General features: G+C 42.2%; 1 protein-coding gene across 1 annotated transcript; it reads left to right on the forward strand.

The window, feature by feature from the left end:
• Positions 1-3,462: 3,462 nt before the first annotated feature.
• On the forward strand, positions 3,463-7,333 carry NANP (N-acetylneuraminic acid phosphatase). The gene is made up of 2 exons (XM_056852932.1): positions 3,463-3,558; positions 6,485-7,333. Exons 1-2 carry the CDS (start codon positions 3,469-3,471, stop codon positions 7,205-7,207), a joined length of 813 nt encoding a protein of 270 aa, XP_056708910.1. The 5' UTR covers positions 3,463-3,468; the 3' UTR covers positions 7,208-7,333.
• Positions 7,334-17,139: the final 9,806 nt, after the last annotated feature.

Genomic DNA, 17,139 nt, shown 5'->3' on the forward strand with positions numbered 1-17,139 from the left:
CTCCTTTAAACATTCTGCTTATGTTTTGGACAACATTATGTTTGTGAACAGCTCTTTTCAATAATGAATATGAATAATTTCTAAAATTTGTTTAAACATGTACAATATTTTTTTAATGAAACTATGTTCTCACGTTACTGACATGTACCGGAACACGAGACTGCTACAGCAAAATACTTAGCCTAGTCTTTTATTTTCTTGATTTATATCCTGCCTTTCTCCCCCATGGGGACCCAAAGCAGCTTACATCATTCTCCTCTCCTCCATTTTATCTTCACAACAACCCTATGAGGTAGGTCAGGCTGAGAGTACATGAGTTGCCCTAGGTCATCAGCAAGCTTCCATGACAGAGCGGGGACCAGTAGAAGCACGTAAATGCATATGTAAACACGATGCACTTGAAACAATCGAACACGTGCTATTTGAGTGTAATCTTTATGATCACATTCGTACAGGCTCATTGATCCCATTATTAGTGGACTGCCCCAGACCTTTAAGAAAGCGACGTTTAGAGCTCCTCCTATCGGATACAATGGCTAACTTATCTGCAAGCATGGCCAGGTTTGCTTGGCTAGCAATTAAAATCAGGCAGAGTTTGCTTAAGAACCTACAATAGCTAAGGAAATAGAGAATGGATACCAGTTGATCCTGCAGTTTGAATACATGTTTGTTTGTTTGTTTTTCCTTCTAGTTTTAGCCACTGTAATTTTAGGATATTATCAAGCATTCTAATTTTGCCCACATTTAGTATTTGTCCGGATATTAATTAGTTATGCATCTTGATAATCTTGCCATTTTTAACCATTTTAATAGCAAATCTATTTTGTATTTGTTTTTATCCTATTCTATTTAACTATGTAAATTTGCTTTATTTGATGGTCTATGACTGCAAATAAATTACTGATTGATTGACAGAGCGGGGATTTGAGCCTGGGTCTCCCAGATCCTAGTCTGACACTTTAACCAATACCACGCTCTTTTGCATGTTTTGTTAGTCTTCCACTTACAGGGAATTTGTGGGTTTTCCCAGGGGGCCAAATACTGCCCGTCAGGAACATTTCCAGTCAAGAAACTATGAGGGAAATTCTAGCGTCTGTTCTCTATGCATGCTGTGTCCCAATCTTAAGTGGACACTGCACACACAGGTACTGAGGAAAACCCACAACTCCCATCTGACTGTTACACAGGGTGTGGTCCCCAGAGCCAACACGTGTACTCCATAATGTATGAATTGGCCTGAACAGTGCTGTAGCCCACCATAGCAATGTATCTGCCAGGATGTACAGGTCCCTAAGATTCCTTGCCATCCCTTTATCCACCTTTTCTTTTCTTTTTTTGTATTCTTATTAATATGTTGTTTCTTCTTGAGCACGTATATACATGCGAAAGTCCGATCAGGAAACTGAGGACAAGGCAGTGAATCATTCTATTTCCTGCCAGCCTGACACATGCATTTCCCTCTAGCAAATTCTACCATGACTGGAATGAAGCAATTATAATCCTGTTATGGCCAACCTCAAACTGTAAAATTGCTTTGCATGTCACAGCACTTGGATTTTTAATAAAACCCAAAATTTGAAATCTGTAATTTGCCTTCTATGCTAGTTTTGGAACTTTCCTGTTTACACTAAATTTTTGCTTCACAATTACAAAATATACAAAATTGGTGTGGCAACATCTGCTTAGCCAGATCTGTATCTCTCATTCTGCAGTTTCTTGATGTGCAACCTACAAATAAAAATCAGGTTCACCATAGAGATCCTTTCTCTAGCTCTGTAGCGCAAGTCAAAGGTAGGAAGCATGTTATTTTGGACTCTGATGATAGAGTGGCTATTTAAAACCTTCACATCTTAATAGCTATTGAAAAAGTTACTGTATTTTTTCGGTAATGGAAGAAATAAAACAGTAAGAGACATTTAACATTTCATTAATATTTATTGGAAGAATACGCAAACCTTTCGGTTATACAGAACACATCAGCAAAAAGCTTCTGAATGGATAAGGCAATGAAGATCCTCTGATGACAAGAGGCAGTGTATTAGTTTCTATTATTTAGTATTCCGCAGGACCTGTAAAACGGAGCTATTCCACAAGGCCTATAATTGAGGACAGCCGCAAGAAGACCCATCTTTACTGGCCTCCCCATCCCGCCCCCATCTTGAAATCCGGTAGGCGGATCTGCTGACATTTGTCGCTGTGGCACCTAGGGTTAGTTACGGCCATCTGAGTAGGGTTTTAATGGTTTTAATGATTATGGTTTTAAGGATGTACTGGATTTATATATTGGATGTACTTATGTTTTAATTATTGTTATCCCCCCTGAGCCTGGCTCGCTGGGGATGTTTTTTGTTTTTTTTTTAAAAAATATTTATTGGTTTTTAGGATACAAAATTAAAAAGTGACTGGAAAGGAGAAACAAGAAGGAATAGTTTTACAATAGTAGAAAAGGGCAAGAGTCCAGTAGCACCTTAAAGACGAACAAAAATATGTTCTGGCAGGGTATGAGCTTTCGTGAGCCACAGCTCACTTCTTCAGATACAGCTAGAATGTGAATCCCTCTGTCTTTAAGTAGAGGAGAGTGAATTCAGACAAGAATTAGTATGTAAATGTTAGCAGTATGTAAATGTGAATAGCAGGCGTGATGGAAAGGGAGATGTGTGAAAGGCATGTGTGAAAGGGAGATTGAAAAGAGAAACTGCTGAATTACAGTTGATATTCAAACTAAAGTCAATGCATTTACCTGGGCTGAATAAAGACCTTGCATTCATGGCTCAGTACCAATGCTGATTTCTCCACACCCATCTCTCCCCTGGACATCACAGACTCTTGTGCGTACCGCACCTCATCCCATCATGCCTGCTATTCACACTTACGTACTGTTAACATTTACATACTAATGCTTGTCTGAATTCACTCTCCTTTACTTAAAAGACAGATGGATTCACATTCTAGCTGTATCTGAAGAAGTGAGCTGTGGCTCACGAAAGCTCACACCCTGCCAGAAAATATCTTTGTTAGTCTTTGAGGTGCTACTGGACTCTTGCCCTTTTCTACTATTGTAAAACTATTCCTTCTTGTTTCCCCTTTCCCTTTCCAGTCCCTTTTTAATTTTGTATCCTAAAAACCAATAAAAATTAAAAAAAACAAAAAACGAAAGGGAAGGCAGATTTCCTCCAGCGCTGGACATGATCTCCCCGAGCGCCTCCCCTTCCCTTGGGCGTGCATTGGACGCTGCGCTAGAGGTCCGCCACCCCGTGGAACGCATTGCGCACGCGCAGTACCACTCCGGCCGCGGTCCCCGGCCGCGGCGCCCAGCTGGTCGGCTGCAGTCGTCATCGTCCCCTTTTTCCGCGCGTGCAGCCTCGCGGCTCCTGGGCGCTTCCAGCGAGCGCGAGCCCGCTGGCTGGCCCGGGAGGAGGGCGGCGTCCCGGAGCGCAGGTGGCATCAGTAGCAGCTGCGGCGGCGGCCATGGGGCTGCAAGGGATCAAGGCGGTCTTCTTCGACTTGGACAACACGCTGATCGACACGGCCGCGGCGAGCAGGGCAGCCATCGAGGCGGTACGTCCATCCCCTCTTTCCCCGCCCCCTTGCACGAAAGGGACAAGGAAGAACTGCGCTGCAGGAAGGAAGGAGGCAGCATGTTGGGGTTGTGGGGGATCCCATTTCTGGCTATGCCCTGACTTCGATGGCCCAGGCGAGCCAGATCTCGGCAGCTAGAGGAGAAAATCAGTGCAACTCACTATATTCAAAAATTCATTTAACAAAGTGTCAAATCAAATTGTCGTCCATAGTTGGATCTGAAGAATTTTTTTGCCTTGGACACAGACTGTTGACTGGTTATTTGGAGTTTGCTATTATGCTCGTGATAACTATCCTGTAAATAACTATTTTTGTATATATTTTGTGTGTAATTTTTTGTAATCCTGCACTTTGTTGTGGTTGTCTTATTGTTAGCACTTTGTTAATGAATTTTTAAATATAGTGAGTTGTACTGTTTTTTTCTCCAGCTTCTTGTTATCAGTATTGCGAGTATTTTCTACATAACAAGATCTCGGAAGCTAAGCAGGGTCTGCCCTGGTTGGTATTTGGAAGGGAGACCACCCAGGGAGTCCAGGGTTGCTACAGAAGCAAGCAAAGGCAACGTGTCTTCCCTTGAAAACCCCTTGGGGTCTCCATAATTCAGCTCTGACCTGATGGCCCCCCCCAAAAAAAACCAAACATTTATCTTTACATAAACAAAATTCTAATGTACCAACTTTTCTCTCTCTTCCACCCCCATATGTTATACCAGGGGTTCCCAAAATTTTCGGGCCACCGCCCCCCTGGTTCCACGAACTCGACCCCAGCACCCCCTACCCTATAAAAAGCATTATTCAAAATAGGGGTTTTGCATGACTCACTAAAGAAGATAATAAAATAAAATTTCAAAATAGTACCAATCAGTTGCACATTGTTCAAAATCAAATTAAGACTTTTTGGTTGAAATTTATTCAACAAAACTGATGAACTTGATCCAGTGGTACCAGCTCTTCAAAGTCGGGGGGGATCTGATAGTTTCCACCAAATTTGCCAGCATGGTGCCTTACCTTGGTCTATTGTAAATTAGTGAACAACACAGTTGAAGGGGGCCACATCTCGCGCCCCCCTGCTGCCCCCTTGCCTCTTAGTGCCCCCAGGTAATCCCACCCCCCTCGGGGTAGTACTGCCCTCTTTGGGAACCACTGTGTTATACCATGTTGTTACAACAGGATAACTACTGTTGCAAGTGTCGTATAAAAACTGAAACTCCAATAGCATTGTGTGTGTGTAAAGTGCCGTCAAGTCGCAGCCGACTTATGGCGACCCCTTTTTGGGGTTTTCATGGCAAGAGACTAACAGAGGTGGTTTGCCAGTGCCTTCCTCTGCACAGCAACCCTGGACTTCCTTGGTGGTCTCCCATCCAAAGACTAACCAGGGCTGACCCTGCTTAGCTTCTGAGATCTGACGAGATCAGGCTAGCGTGGGCCATCCAGGTCAGGGCCCAATAGTATTACCAGAAACTAATTTACAGAAGCATAGGTCTAAAATTAGGGGTTACCGCACTTTGTATTCCCAGCGATGTATTAAGAGTTTGAAAATGTTATAAAAAATATCGCTTTAAAAGGGTTTTTGGATACCACGGCTTATGAATGGTTGGAAGAGGTCGTCACAGCTAAAGGGGCCAAACAAAGTGCGAACAGTATTTTTTATAACGTTTTCAAACTCTTAATACATCGGTGGGAATACATAGAAAGTGTGAGCAGTATTTTTTATAACATTTTCAAACTCGCTGGGAATACAAGTGTAGTAACCCCCATTGCTAACGGCTTTCTCTAGGTGTAGGTGTAACATTCACTAGCAACCCACTTTGGCGGCTTTGTTTATTTGGTTGAGCAATATAAGGAAGGGCAGGAATTGCATGGGTATCCATTTTAGACATTTCTGTAACTTTAGAGGTACATGTTGAAATTCTGAACAGTGCAGAAGCAGTTGAGATACAGGACTCGCAGCTCACATTCCATGTTTGCTGCAAGTAACTTCTGCGAGAGAAGAAAGCATCCAAATGTAGTAGCTGTGTGAACCAGGTGTGGGGACAAGTCCTGGGCAGCAGTATGCTCCAGATGGCCTGGCTCAATGTAAACAGGGCTGTACAGGAAGTGACACAACACTGCTGTTGGGTGGGCAGGGCCCAAAAGAGGGCAAGGCAGAAGAGGCTGGTGTGGGACCTCATGTGGAGAAAAATGGCGAGGCAGCCCTGGGGGAGTGGGAAGGATGCCACCTGAGGAAGAGTTGGAGGGTACTACAGCCCTGGACCCTCTACTTACCGGGGGCAGCATCAGCACACAGAAGGAGGAACTTAAATTCCTCGGAGCGATTCTAAAGGCCCTAAATCTTTCTCCAGATCCAGAGAAGCTGCTCTTTCTCCTATCAGACACCAATCCTGATGTTTCCTACAAAGTGTCACTCTTTGCTTTAGCAGCTAAGAAAATCCGAGCTAACGCTGTTTTTAATCAGGGAACTTAACATATTTAAATACTAGTTTCTTGTGGGTCAGACTGTTTTAAAGTTATTTTAATGTTATTTTATGATATTTTTATGTTGTTTTGATTGGCGGATTGTGATGGCCTTTGGCCGCAGAATAAACTTTTATCACTCACTCATATCAGTGTGACATGAGTGGAGGAGGCTTATGGAGAAGCACACGTTAGAGAAAAGAAATTTTTAAAAACCCACAATGAGTAAGAGTTAAAGAAGAGACATTGAGGGAACCCATCCAGATTCAGTGTGGGGTCCAGGGACCTGGTCTGAGGCTCTGCAAATACACGCAGCAAGACTAAAAGCATCCTAAAAGGCTCACTGATGCAAATGATGCTCTTAACCCCATGTTTGTTCCACTGCTACAATTTTCTTTCCTAGGACCGGAAAAATAATCCATCACACTAACATGGTTCTGTTTTGCTAATAGGTGATAGATGCTTTGCAGTCAGTGCATCACTGTGATGAGAGAGAAGCTCACATGATCTGTGATAAAGTCCAAGCCAAACTTCTCAAAGAGTGTCATGATCCTGCTAAGATGTGTATTACTGACCTAAGGATTCAACACTGGGAAGAAGCGATACAAGAGACAAAGGGAGGAAACGCCAATCGCAATCTGGCTTCGGAATGTTATTTCCTTTGGAAAACCACCCGCCTGAAACATTTGACCTTAGCAGATGAGACCAGAGGGATGCTCAGTGACCTTAGAAAAGTTGTCCGTTTGCTTCTACTGACAAACGGAGACACACAGACCCAGAGAGAAAAGATCGAAGCTTGTGCTTGCCAGCCCTACTTCGATGCTATCGTAGTGGGTGGAGAGCAGAAAGAAGAGAAACCGGCGTCATCCATATTTCATCACTGCTGTGAACTTCTGGGTGTTCAGCCTCAGGATTGTGTGATGGTTGGTGACTCTCTAGATACAGACATTCAAGGAGGCCTGAATGCAGGTTTGAAAGCAACGGTCTGGATAAATAGGACAGTAACTGCCCCAAAAGACGCTGCTCCAGTCCCCCACTATGTAATTTCTTCTGTCCTTGATCTCCCTGGGCTTCTACAGAACAATGGAGTTGCTAACTCAGAAATGAACAAAATGGCTAGCATCTGTAATGCATGCGATTGCTCCAGTGAGGATTCTAGGTCTTTAGCTTACTAGTGGTAGTGCCAAAGGATGTTTTCAATGTGGGGCTTAAACTGGTTTTCTTAAATTGCTCAGTAACGTGAACATAAAATGTATACTGGCTACAAAGCACATTTGATTTCTCTCTAATTTCTACATCATGTCCACCATTTACTTTTACGTATGCTCAAAAGTTTCTCACTCAACCATGGTAAGCTTATTGGTATGAACAATATAGATAATTTGTGAATTAACTGAAATGGCAGTTGACATGAAAAGTCTCTATTATTTACTGATTGATCTCTTTGCAAAGTGTATAAGAGATGAAAAGCTATGTCAAGATTCACAATAATCTATCTACCGTCAACAGTATGACTTGAGAAGAGATTGTAGAAACTCATCGTTCTTTCTGGTGAGAGGGCAGTTTTAGAACTATAGAGTTAATCCACAATGAATCAAAATTAGTATTTAAAGATTTGTATGGTCACCACTTTGATCTTTATCATCTTCTAAATTTTGCTGTTCTAGTGTTTTATGAATATATGTTGGTTTTTGAAGTGAATGTTCTTAAAAAGGAACCCAACCCTCTGGGGCAGGATGGACGGACATTCAAGTATATGCAAACACAATAAATTTAACAGAGATATGACAAGGATATGCATTTTGTGGTGCAGTATTGAAGATTTATGACTGTTTTAGCAAAATATTTTACAGCAGTGTGGTAGAGCCATTTCCAAGGGGTGCAGAACAAGCATGTAGGCTTTTTCTTGCCTCAGCTTATCTGAAAGGTGTTGTTTTGGGGCTCCTAGTTTGATCTAAGCAGTTCCAATTATCAGCTGTATGGTTTTCGGTACATCAAAAAATAATGTAGAGCATATCCTAGTTCCTTCTGCAATATGGATCAGAATATTTTACCAGAATTGAATAGTACTTGTACATTGGGTGATCCTTGAAGAATTCACTGAATCTGAGCCTTCTGGATTCACTGAATTGGGAACAGCCTGAGGCACAAAACCTAAATGGCACTGCTATATAGTAGTAAATAAAAGAAGAGTACAGCATGAACACATTAAACTGCCTGATACTGAATCAGACCATCAGTCCTTCAAGGTCAGTATTGTCTACTCAATCTGGCAGCGGCTTTCCACAGTCTTAGGCAGATGTCTTTTTAGTGGAGATGCCAAGGATTGATCCTGGAATCTCCTGCAGGAGCTGTTCCACTGACCGTTTGCTGCTATCTAATGGTGACCCAAAATCTCCCACATGTTATCCGCTAGGTGGGATGTGGAGTTCTGGAATTCCAACTGATCTCCAAACTACAGAGATCAGTTCCTTTGGAGAAAATGGCCACTTTGGAGGGTGGACTCTGTGGCATCGTATCCCTGCGGAGCTCCCTCCCAAAACTCCCCAAGCTCTGCAGCCAAATCTCCAGGAATTTCCTGGCCTGTAGTTGGCAACCCTACATCTGAGGCAAACCTCTGGCCCAAAAAACCCTGAACGCAGCAGGAAGTTGCATACATGTTGCAGTGCCCCTACCTAAACCAGATTGAATAAGGTGGGGGTTTCTTCTTCTTTTACCTCTTTCTCCCTTGCCCCTTTCCTCTCATCAGTGCTCCTTTCCCCTTTCCACCTGTTTCTGAATTCCATTCACTGTGTGGAGGCGACAGAATACAATGCAATATATTTAGACATCTATTTGGCGATTCAGAGAACCTGATAGAATAATAACGATGTTCAATTGCTGATTGTTTAAAACCCTCCAGTATTGTGTGTGTATGGAAAAATGGCACTGATGTGGACGAGACCAGAACGATCCAGATTTTTCTGTCTACATGGGCACCACCACGACTGACGTCTATCCCAAAACGTTGCAGCAAAGCAGGTTGGGGAAGGATCACAGTACAGATTAGAAATACCTGGGAACTGCATAGAAGCACCACAATGCTGTGGGGAAGTGTGTATATGAGGGGGGACCTGCTTCCAACAGCATCTAAGCCAGAGTAAACAGCCATTGTGTAAATGACTGCAGTACAGCTTCTAAGAAAGCAACAGTTTGGATCACTCTGCTCTCTTCCATTATCTGCATCACTGTGGACCCCAGTTGTAGCTCTTAGTTAACCTTTTCCTAAAACATTGCCACAAGTGCTTTCCAGTTGGGAGGCTGCTTGACTGAGGTATAGGGTTTTATAGTTAGATGATGCTAAGCAGCAGAGCTGGGTTTTTAAAAGGTCCTGAATGTAGGGCCTTAGTGGTAAAGAGTAAAGTAGCCAAGTTTGCAGATGACACCAAATTATTTAGGGTGGTTAAAACAAAATCGGACTGTGAAGAGCTCCAGAAGGATCTCTGCATACTGGAAGAATGGGCATTAAAATGGCAAATGAGATTCAATGTAAGTGTAAAGTAATGCATATTGGGATAAAAAATCCCAACTTCACATATACACTGATGGGATCTGTGCTGGCATCAACAGACCAAGAAAGGGATCTTGGGGTGGTAGTGGATAGCTTAATGAAGATGTCAACCCAGTGTGCAGCTGCTGTAAAAAAGGCAAATTCCATGCTGGCCATAATTAGACGAGGAATAGAGAATAAAACTGCTGATATCATACTGCCCTTGTACAACTCTATGGTGAGACCACACTTGGAATACTGTGTACAGTTCTGGTCACCACATCTAAAAAAGAGCTTGAGAAGGTGCAGAAAAGAGCAACCAAAATGATTAGGGGACTAGAGGAACTGTCCTATGGGGAACGGTTAAGACGCTTAGGACTGTTTAGCTTGGAAAGAAGGCGGCTGAGGGGAGACATGATAGAGGTCTATAAAATTATGTATGGTTTGGAGAGAATGGACAGGGAGATGTTTTTCTCCCTCTCCCATAATACTAGAACACGGGGTCATCTGCTAAAGCTGGAGGGTGAGAGATTCAAATCAGATAAAAGGAAGTATTTTTTCACACAACGCATAGTTAAATTGTGGAACTCCCTGCCCCAGGATGTGATGGCTGCCAGCTTGGAGGGCTTTAAGAGGGGAGTGGACATATTCATGGAGGAGAGGGGTATTCATGGCTGTTAGTTAGAATGGATACTAGTCATGCTGCATACCTATTCTCTCTAGTATCAGAGGAGCATGGCTATTATTTTGGGTGCGGTGGAACACAGGCAGGATGGTGCTGCTGCACTCGTCTTGTTAGTGGCTTCCTAGAGGCACCTGGTTGGCCACTGTGTGAACAGACTGCTGGACTTGATGGGCCTTGGTCTGATCCAGCAGGGCCTTTCTTATGTTCTTATGTAAAGCTAGAGTTATTAACCTCCATTCTTACTCAGTGTACTGGTGATTCTGCGGCTGCTGGGGTAAAACAGAGTCAAAATATTACTCTAAAAATACGTTAGCAACAAGCAGCCAAGACGGGGGTATAAAAGGGCAGTGAGCACCTGAAACAGCCCTAGATCCATCACCACCACCAAGTCATGAATACCTTCGAGGTGTCACAAGACAACAGCTGTATCTTAATGGGATCTATATAATGCAATTATCTCTGTCAATCTGTGGGTGTAGATTGTAAACTTGGTTGACGAATGGAAACAATCCAAGCAGCGTTAGATGAAAAAGAAGGCCTGAGAGTTGTAGTATTAGTGGTGGCTGCTCTGCCTATTATATGTTACTGAAGAGTGCTTCTCTCTGGCACATGACTTAGGGCATCATTTAGCATGGATATTGCCCCCAGGGTCTCAGAATGTCCCTGCGTAGCTTCTGGTTGCAGCTCATGACTTCAGAGCCGTCACTATGTGAGCTCCTTCCTCCACCTCTGCCGCTCAGGGGATCAGAACCTTTCCCAAGATATTTCCTGTTTGTGACTGCCATATGAAGACACGAGAAAGTCAGGAAAACCCTTTCAATTAATTTAGACATAGGAAGAAAACGCATGGCTATTTTGTCTTGCGGTTCTCCCGCAAATGTAGCAAATCCTTGTTGTCTAAATGCATGGTCGTCTCCCGCCTGCGGGACCAACCCACTTCCATTGCGAAACTTCCCTTGGTTTTCCAATCCCAGTTTTGTCCCTATTATAAATAACGGACAAACCAATGACATTCTAGCCATGCTTTAACAGCCACAGTTTATACACTCAGCAGACAAGTTACAAAAGAAACATTTGGTCAACTTACAGCTAATACTAACCCCCTTCCCAACAAACGTATGTGTGTATATATATTAATCAGTTCTCTAAGAGCACCTTTCTTCACTTAATGGTGTACACCAGCATGGTGAAGTGGTTAAGAGCAGTGGTTTGGAGCGGTGGAGTTTGATCTGGAGAACTGGGTTTGATTCCCCACTCCTCCACATGAGCGGCGAAGGCTAATCTGGTGAACTGGATTTGTTTCCCCACTCCTACACACGAAGCCAGCTGGGTGACCTCTCACCCTCACCCACCTCACAGGGTGTCCGTTGTGGGGAGGGGAAGGGAAGGCAATAGCCAGTTTGATTCTGCCTTAAGTGGTAGAGAAAATCAGCATATAAAAACCAACTCTTCTTCTAATGGGAGAAATAGGTATTTTCATTAAGCTAATGTGCTTAATATTTTATTCTTTTCAGTTTAACAATCCTAATGCTCTATCTTTCTTTGATATCTGCATGACATTTTCATAGCATCTAAAAAGCTCCTGTTCACTAGTTAGAGCATCTGATGCAAACATGTTGAAACCTTTGTTTTCTAAACGATGTTTTTCACTGTATTTTTTTGTTGGCATTTCACTGAGAGGGGTCCTGAATATTCTCCTTTTTTCTTTCAGTGTGAAAACAGATCAGCAACTGAAACAACGTGCTTCCTTCCTAACTGCCATTGGATGAAAATATTATTTGCTTTCATTCTGACTTAGACTTCATATATTTGTGTGTGTTTGTGTCGAGAGAAAGAGAAAAAACATATGCGAGTTAGCTAGTTAGTTTCTGATGTGCATATTTGAGCTTTCTGTGCATTATGCATTTGTGAATTGTTGTATACTAATCAGTAATCCTGTTGTTTTATGTTCTTTTGAGTTTTGCATAGCAAGGTTTTGTTGGTCTGCATTTTCTGATTTTCTTAGCATTTTAAATTAAGTTGTACCCAAAGGGCCTTTTGTCAAATGAAATATTTTCGCAGCACTTACATGTTTCTCACCCCCACCCCCACACCGTTAACACACCATCAGATTGACCATTAACATTGATCCAGTTTCAGGTTTCCATACAACATGCAGTATGGCTGATTTCTTTGAGTTATAAAGTGTATCACTCATTTCATCAATACCAATGTGATGGCGCACCTTGTATTCATGCATACCATAAAACCTATTGGGGTAGGCAAAAGGTAGAGTGGGTACCAGCAGTGCATCCCTCACCAATTTCCCATGAATCACCTAGTGCTGGTACCTGGGGTGCTCGTGAAAACCGCTGGACTAGGAAGTTCTCAGCCTGATCCTGAATTTAACATAGATTAATGTATGCCTTACCTTAAAGAAGTGTTGAACATGCGCTCTTTCTTTATACATTTAATACATATCAGCGGATCCATGAGCCAAGACTGAAGTTAGCCCTGACCTTTATAAATATAGGATAATGTGATTATGGAGACTTCTGTTTCATGACTTTTTAAAGAGATGCAAGGCCTTCATTTACTGCTGTTAAATACACATACAGGAAATGTTGATTTGTTGGAAAGTGAATTAATTAATGTTATTTGTGTTAAATGGTATTATTTAAACAAATAGTTTTAAATCCTTTCATGCTATTTTAAGAATGGCTTTCCTAGCCATCCACTTGTTTGATTAACAAATGGAGATTTGGTTAAACCAGAAAATGCTGTTTTAAAGAAATAGTTTGAAATATAATTCTGACATATATTGTGAAATATGGGATGGTGCTTCTATGATGCACATGCTAAACCAGATTTAAAGAGGAATAATTTAAATTGTATCAGTGCCTGTTATAATAGAAACGTGTTGATTGTACCTATATTAGATTTATTCTTTATAGTTATTAGTTGAGTAATTGCTCCATTTTAATGTGTATACTTGAGTATTTCCTTTTAGTCCCTTGATGACACACAACACACAGTGGCTTAACATGCATTAGGGGAAATAAAACAATACATTTGTTTTCCACAGGTCCTTTGAGTGTCTGCATAAAGGAAAGGTTTATTTCTATAAGATCCTATCAGAGATTCCAGTTGGAAGTGAACGCACCCAGCACTGACACACACTTCAGCAAACTGAAATATTCTGAAATGTAGTTTTTCATGTGAGGTTGATAAATGTGGATTTGGGAAGCTAAATTTTATCAATAATTTTTGAGCCAGAGCATATTGCAATTGAGATAGTGTGCACCAGGTGGCATATTCAGACTTGCATATGATTTACATGTGCTGTAGTGATAGGCCTTTCTCTTTGTTAGGATTGTCAAGCCCATAGGGTTGCCAGATGGTTTCAACAAAAATACGTGACACAATAAAAATTTGTAGACCCTAAAAAATGCCCTGTCCATGTAGCAGAGGCTAATGTGTGGAAATCAGTTGTTGAAGCTCTTAATGGCATGGAGGTAAATGATCCCATGAAACTTCTATTAAAGAGATCAGCCTGGGTGAAATCCCCATGAATAAGGCAAAGCACGGGACACGGAAGCTTGGGGGAGTGATGTTGCTCTTACAGAAAGCACTACAGTCAATTACAAAGCAGCGCGTCAAGAGGCGAGGACTCAAATTCTTCCTGCTTCCTGGGAGTTCTTTCTGACCAGAAGAGAGGCATTTAAAAATGAGGGTTGCATTTCTCCCCCAACCCCGTTCCTTTTAGAGAACTCTATGTTTTTGGTTTTGTTTTTAAAATGCTTTTTTAACATGGCAGTTGAGGTCTATGGCTACCGGGTCCCTCTTCGCCACCAGCAGGAGGTTTTAAGGGTGGAGCCTGAGGAGGGGTGGGGTTTGGGGAAGGGAGGGACTTCAATGCCATAAAGTCCAGTCGCCACAGCAGCCATTTTCTCCAGGTGAACTGATTTCTATTGACTGGGGATCAGTTGTAACAGAAGGATCTCCAGCTAGTACCTGGAGGTTGGCAATCCTACTTGGGGTCCTGTAGGGTTCTAACTTGTTCCCGTGATATTTATCATCACCGAGTGAGGTTGAACAGGGATTTGGAATTCTATCATTATCCTTTCTTCTTATCTTCAAAAACTAATGAGGTGATGGACTATCTGAACCAGCACCAGCTCCAGTGGGAGGCCAAGAGCAATGAAAAACTCATATCATGATCCTATACTCTGGCTTAAGATGCTGCCTAGCAATTTAGCTACAACTATGGCATGAACTTTTGCTTGTAATGGTTCCTTGGTCTTAGCATACATTTAAATATTCTTACAATGTAATCAGGCCGCCGCCTCTGCATTGTAGCTAGCTGCATCAGCATGCTCATTCAGCTGCTGAGGGAATTCTCAGCAGATAAATTCAGATTACATGGAGAGAGTGACTCGCCTCCTTTTAGCAGATCAGGATAGTAACATCACTGCTTTTGTAGCCTCCTTTTTAGCTACAGCCCTCACTGAGAGAATCTCCAAATATCATCTGGTTCAAGAGAGCTTAAGTATTTTATAAACTTCAATTTTAATCGATAAATTATCATTACTAATGAATAATAAGAATGATTTTAACCTATTTTTGCCGGCTGTTCAGTGTGTTTTATTATTTCAAGATGCCAATAAAGGTATTCTATTGTTGTGTTGTTGTTGTTGAGTGAGGTATTCAGTGTCTTCCTCATATAGTTTTTTTTAATTAACATACACGAACAAAACTTTACATCAGTAATGATCAGAATTCATACACAAATAAATCTCCATTAACTCCATTACGTTAAGGCTGTATTCAGATGTTGCAAACAAACCCAGCTTGTCAGTAAGGAGAATGAGTCTGATTTACCCTGAGTTTATCCTGCTTTCGAATCCCTCTTTGTAGGCAAGAAACAAAACCATGTTGTTGGTGTTTTAAGCCAAATGTCAAACCAGGAAATAGAAGGGAATGGAAAGAAGCATCAATCAAGGCTTGTTCATTTCATGAACTGGGATTTTTTGTGTGACTCAGAATTCAACCAATGCCTTTCCTTGGGTTTAGGTGGTAGATTTCCCCAGAGTTGACTCCCCGAGTAGGGGGGGGGGAAATACCTCAAGGAAGCAATAAGGGGCCTATTAGTACAGCCAGTATTTGGAATTGTGCTGCAGCTTTTGATTGTGGTAGTCCCCAGTCCACCTTCTTAACAATAAGCTTCAGGACTAGCAGTACGTACAATGCTAAGGGTGTCAGACTGAATTATCCCTAGAGTTCCCAGATGCCTGGTAATGGCAGGCAATTACACGGAGTAATGGATTTAAACTTATAGAAAAGCGATTTCACCTAAACATTAGGAAGAACTTTCTGACGGTGAGGGCTGTTCGATGGTGGAATGTGCTGCCTCGGAGAGTGGTGGAGTCCCCGTCTTTGGAGGTCTTTAAGCAGAGGCTAGATGGCCATCTGTCGGGAGTGCTTTGATTGTGGGATCCTGCATGGCGGGGGAGGGTTGGGGTCACTGGGGATGTGGGGTGAGGTAGTTGTTAATTTCCTGCATTGTGCAGGGGTTTGGACTAGATGACCCTGGTGGTCCCTTCCAACTCTATGATTCTATGATTCTATACCCCGAAGCGATGGAGACGCTCTAGCACATTCCTCCAAAAACTCTATAAAGAAACGTGCTAGAATGTCCCCTTAGCTTTGGGGAAAACCCAGAAGCAGCACATGGATCACATCCCCCCAGCCCCACCACAACAAAGCTTCCACCGGTGGCGAGGGGAGACCTGACAACCCTAACTATCTGTGACCCTTAAATTCTTTTTGTCAATGATTGCCATAAGTAGCAGCCTGTGAACTTGGGATCTTATGTATGTAATATACATACTCTACCACTGAGCTGTACCCCATTTGCCTTTGTTGCATTCTCTCTGAAATAAAAATGAATAGAATATACTATGTTCTTTTGTTTATGTAGTATTCCTCACTAACAAGACAATTTCAAGTTGTCTCAGGCCCATGTGCCGGAACCATAACAGGAAAAGAAAAGCACTTTCTTTTCCTTCTGATTGTGGCATTCTTAATTTGGGCTATAATACAGCAATCATTTCCAAAAACCCACTGTGTGCTCAAAGCAAACAGTAAGGACAGGAATTCATCCTGTGTCTCCCAGTTATCCTAGGGGGAGAAACACCGTATTTGCTAGTATCTCATGCGTGCAAGAACTTAATAAGAATCTATTTTTGATCGACCAGTCCACTGTGTTGACACAGAGGAACAAAAACAAAACAAAACAAGAAGCTCGCTTCCACTCTGCCAAACCACATACCTTGGCAGCCTACAGCCTAGGAGATAACAAAAGCATATTCAAAAGACTTGGCAGTCTTTCTGGCATGCTACACCTTGAGTTTATCAAGTCAGTCACGCAATGCTGGCTGTGCGGTTTAGCCGTACCAGGGCATCAAGTACAGAACGTTCAGAATTTGAGCTCTGATTCCTGTCTGAGATGGGAATATTGTGGTAGCAAAATTCAGCCAGGAACATGAGAAGTGATTCTTGTTACAGCAGATTCTGTGTTGTTGTTTTTTATCAAGGCATAGCTCAAATTTTATCTCAAATCTTCTTGAGTCTGGACGTTTGTATGTTTATGCATGGAAATGTGTAGTTATTTATTCTGGTTAATTTAATTTCTGTAGTTGCCCACCCCAACAATCTGGCCATGCTCAAACATCCTCAGAAAAGTTCTACAGAACTTTCCACCTTCATCTTAACTGAGGGCTCTGAAATTGACAACCTTTGTGAAATGGAACTCAAGCTCATGCATGGCCAATAGGGTTGCCATGTGCCCACTGGCACTCTAGTAGCTAGCAGGAGAAAGAACTTTAAAAACAAAATGCCATTGGTGACAGTGT

The sequence above is a fragment of the Euleptes europaea genome, chromosome 7 (genome assembly GCF_029931775.1).
Source record: "Euleptes europaea isolate rEulEur1 chromosome 7, rEulEur1.hap1, whole genome shotgun sequence".
In the NCBI taxonomy this organism is placed as follows: Eukaryota; Metazoa; Chordata; class Lepidosauria; order Squamata; family Sphaerodactylidae; genus Euleptes; species Euleptes europaea.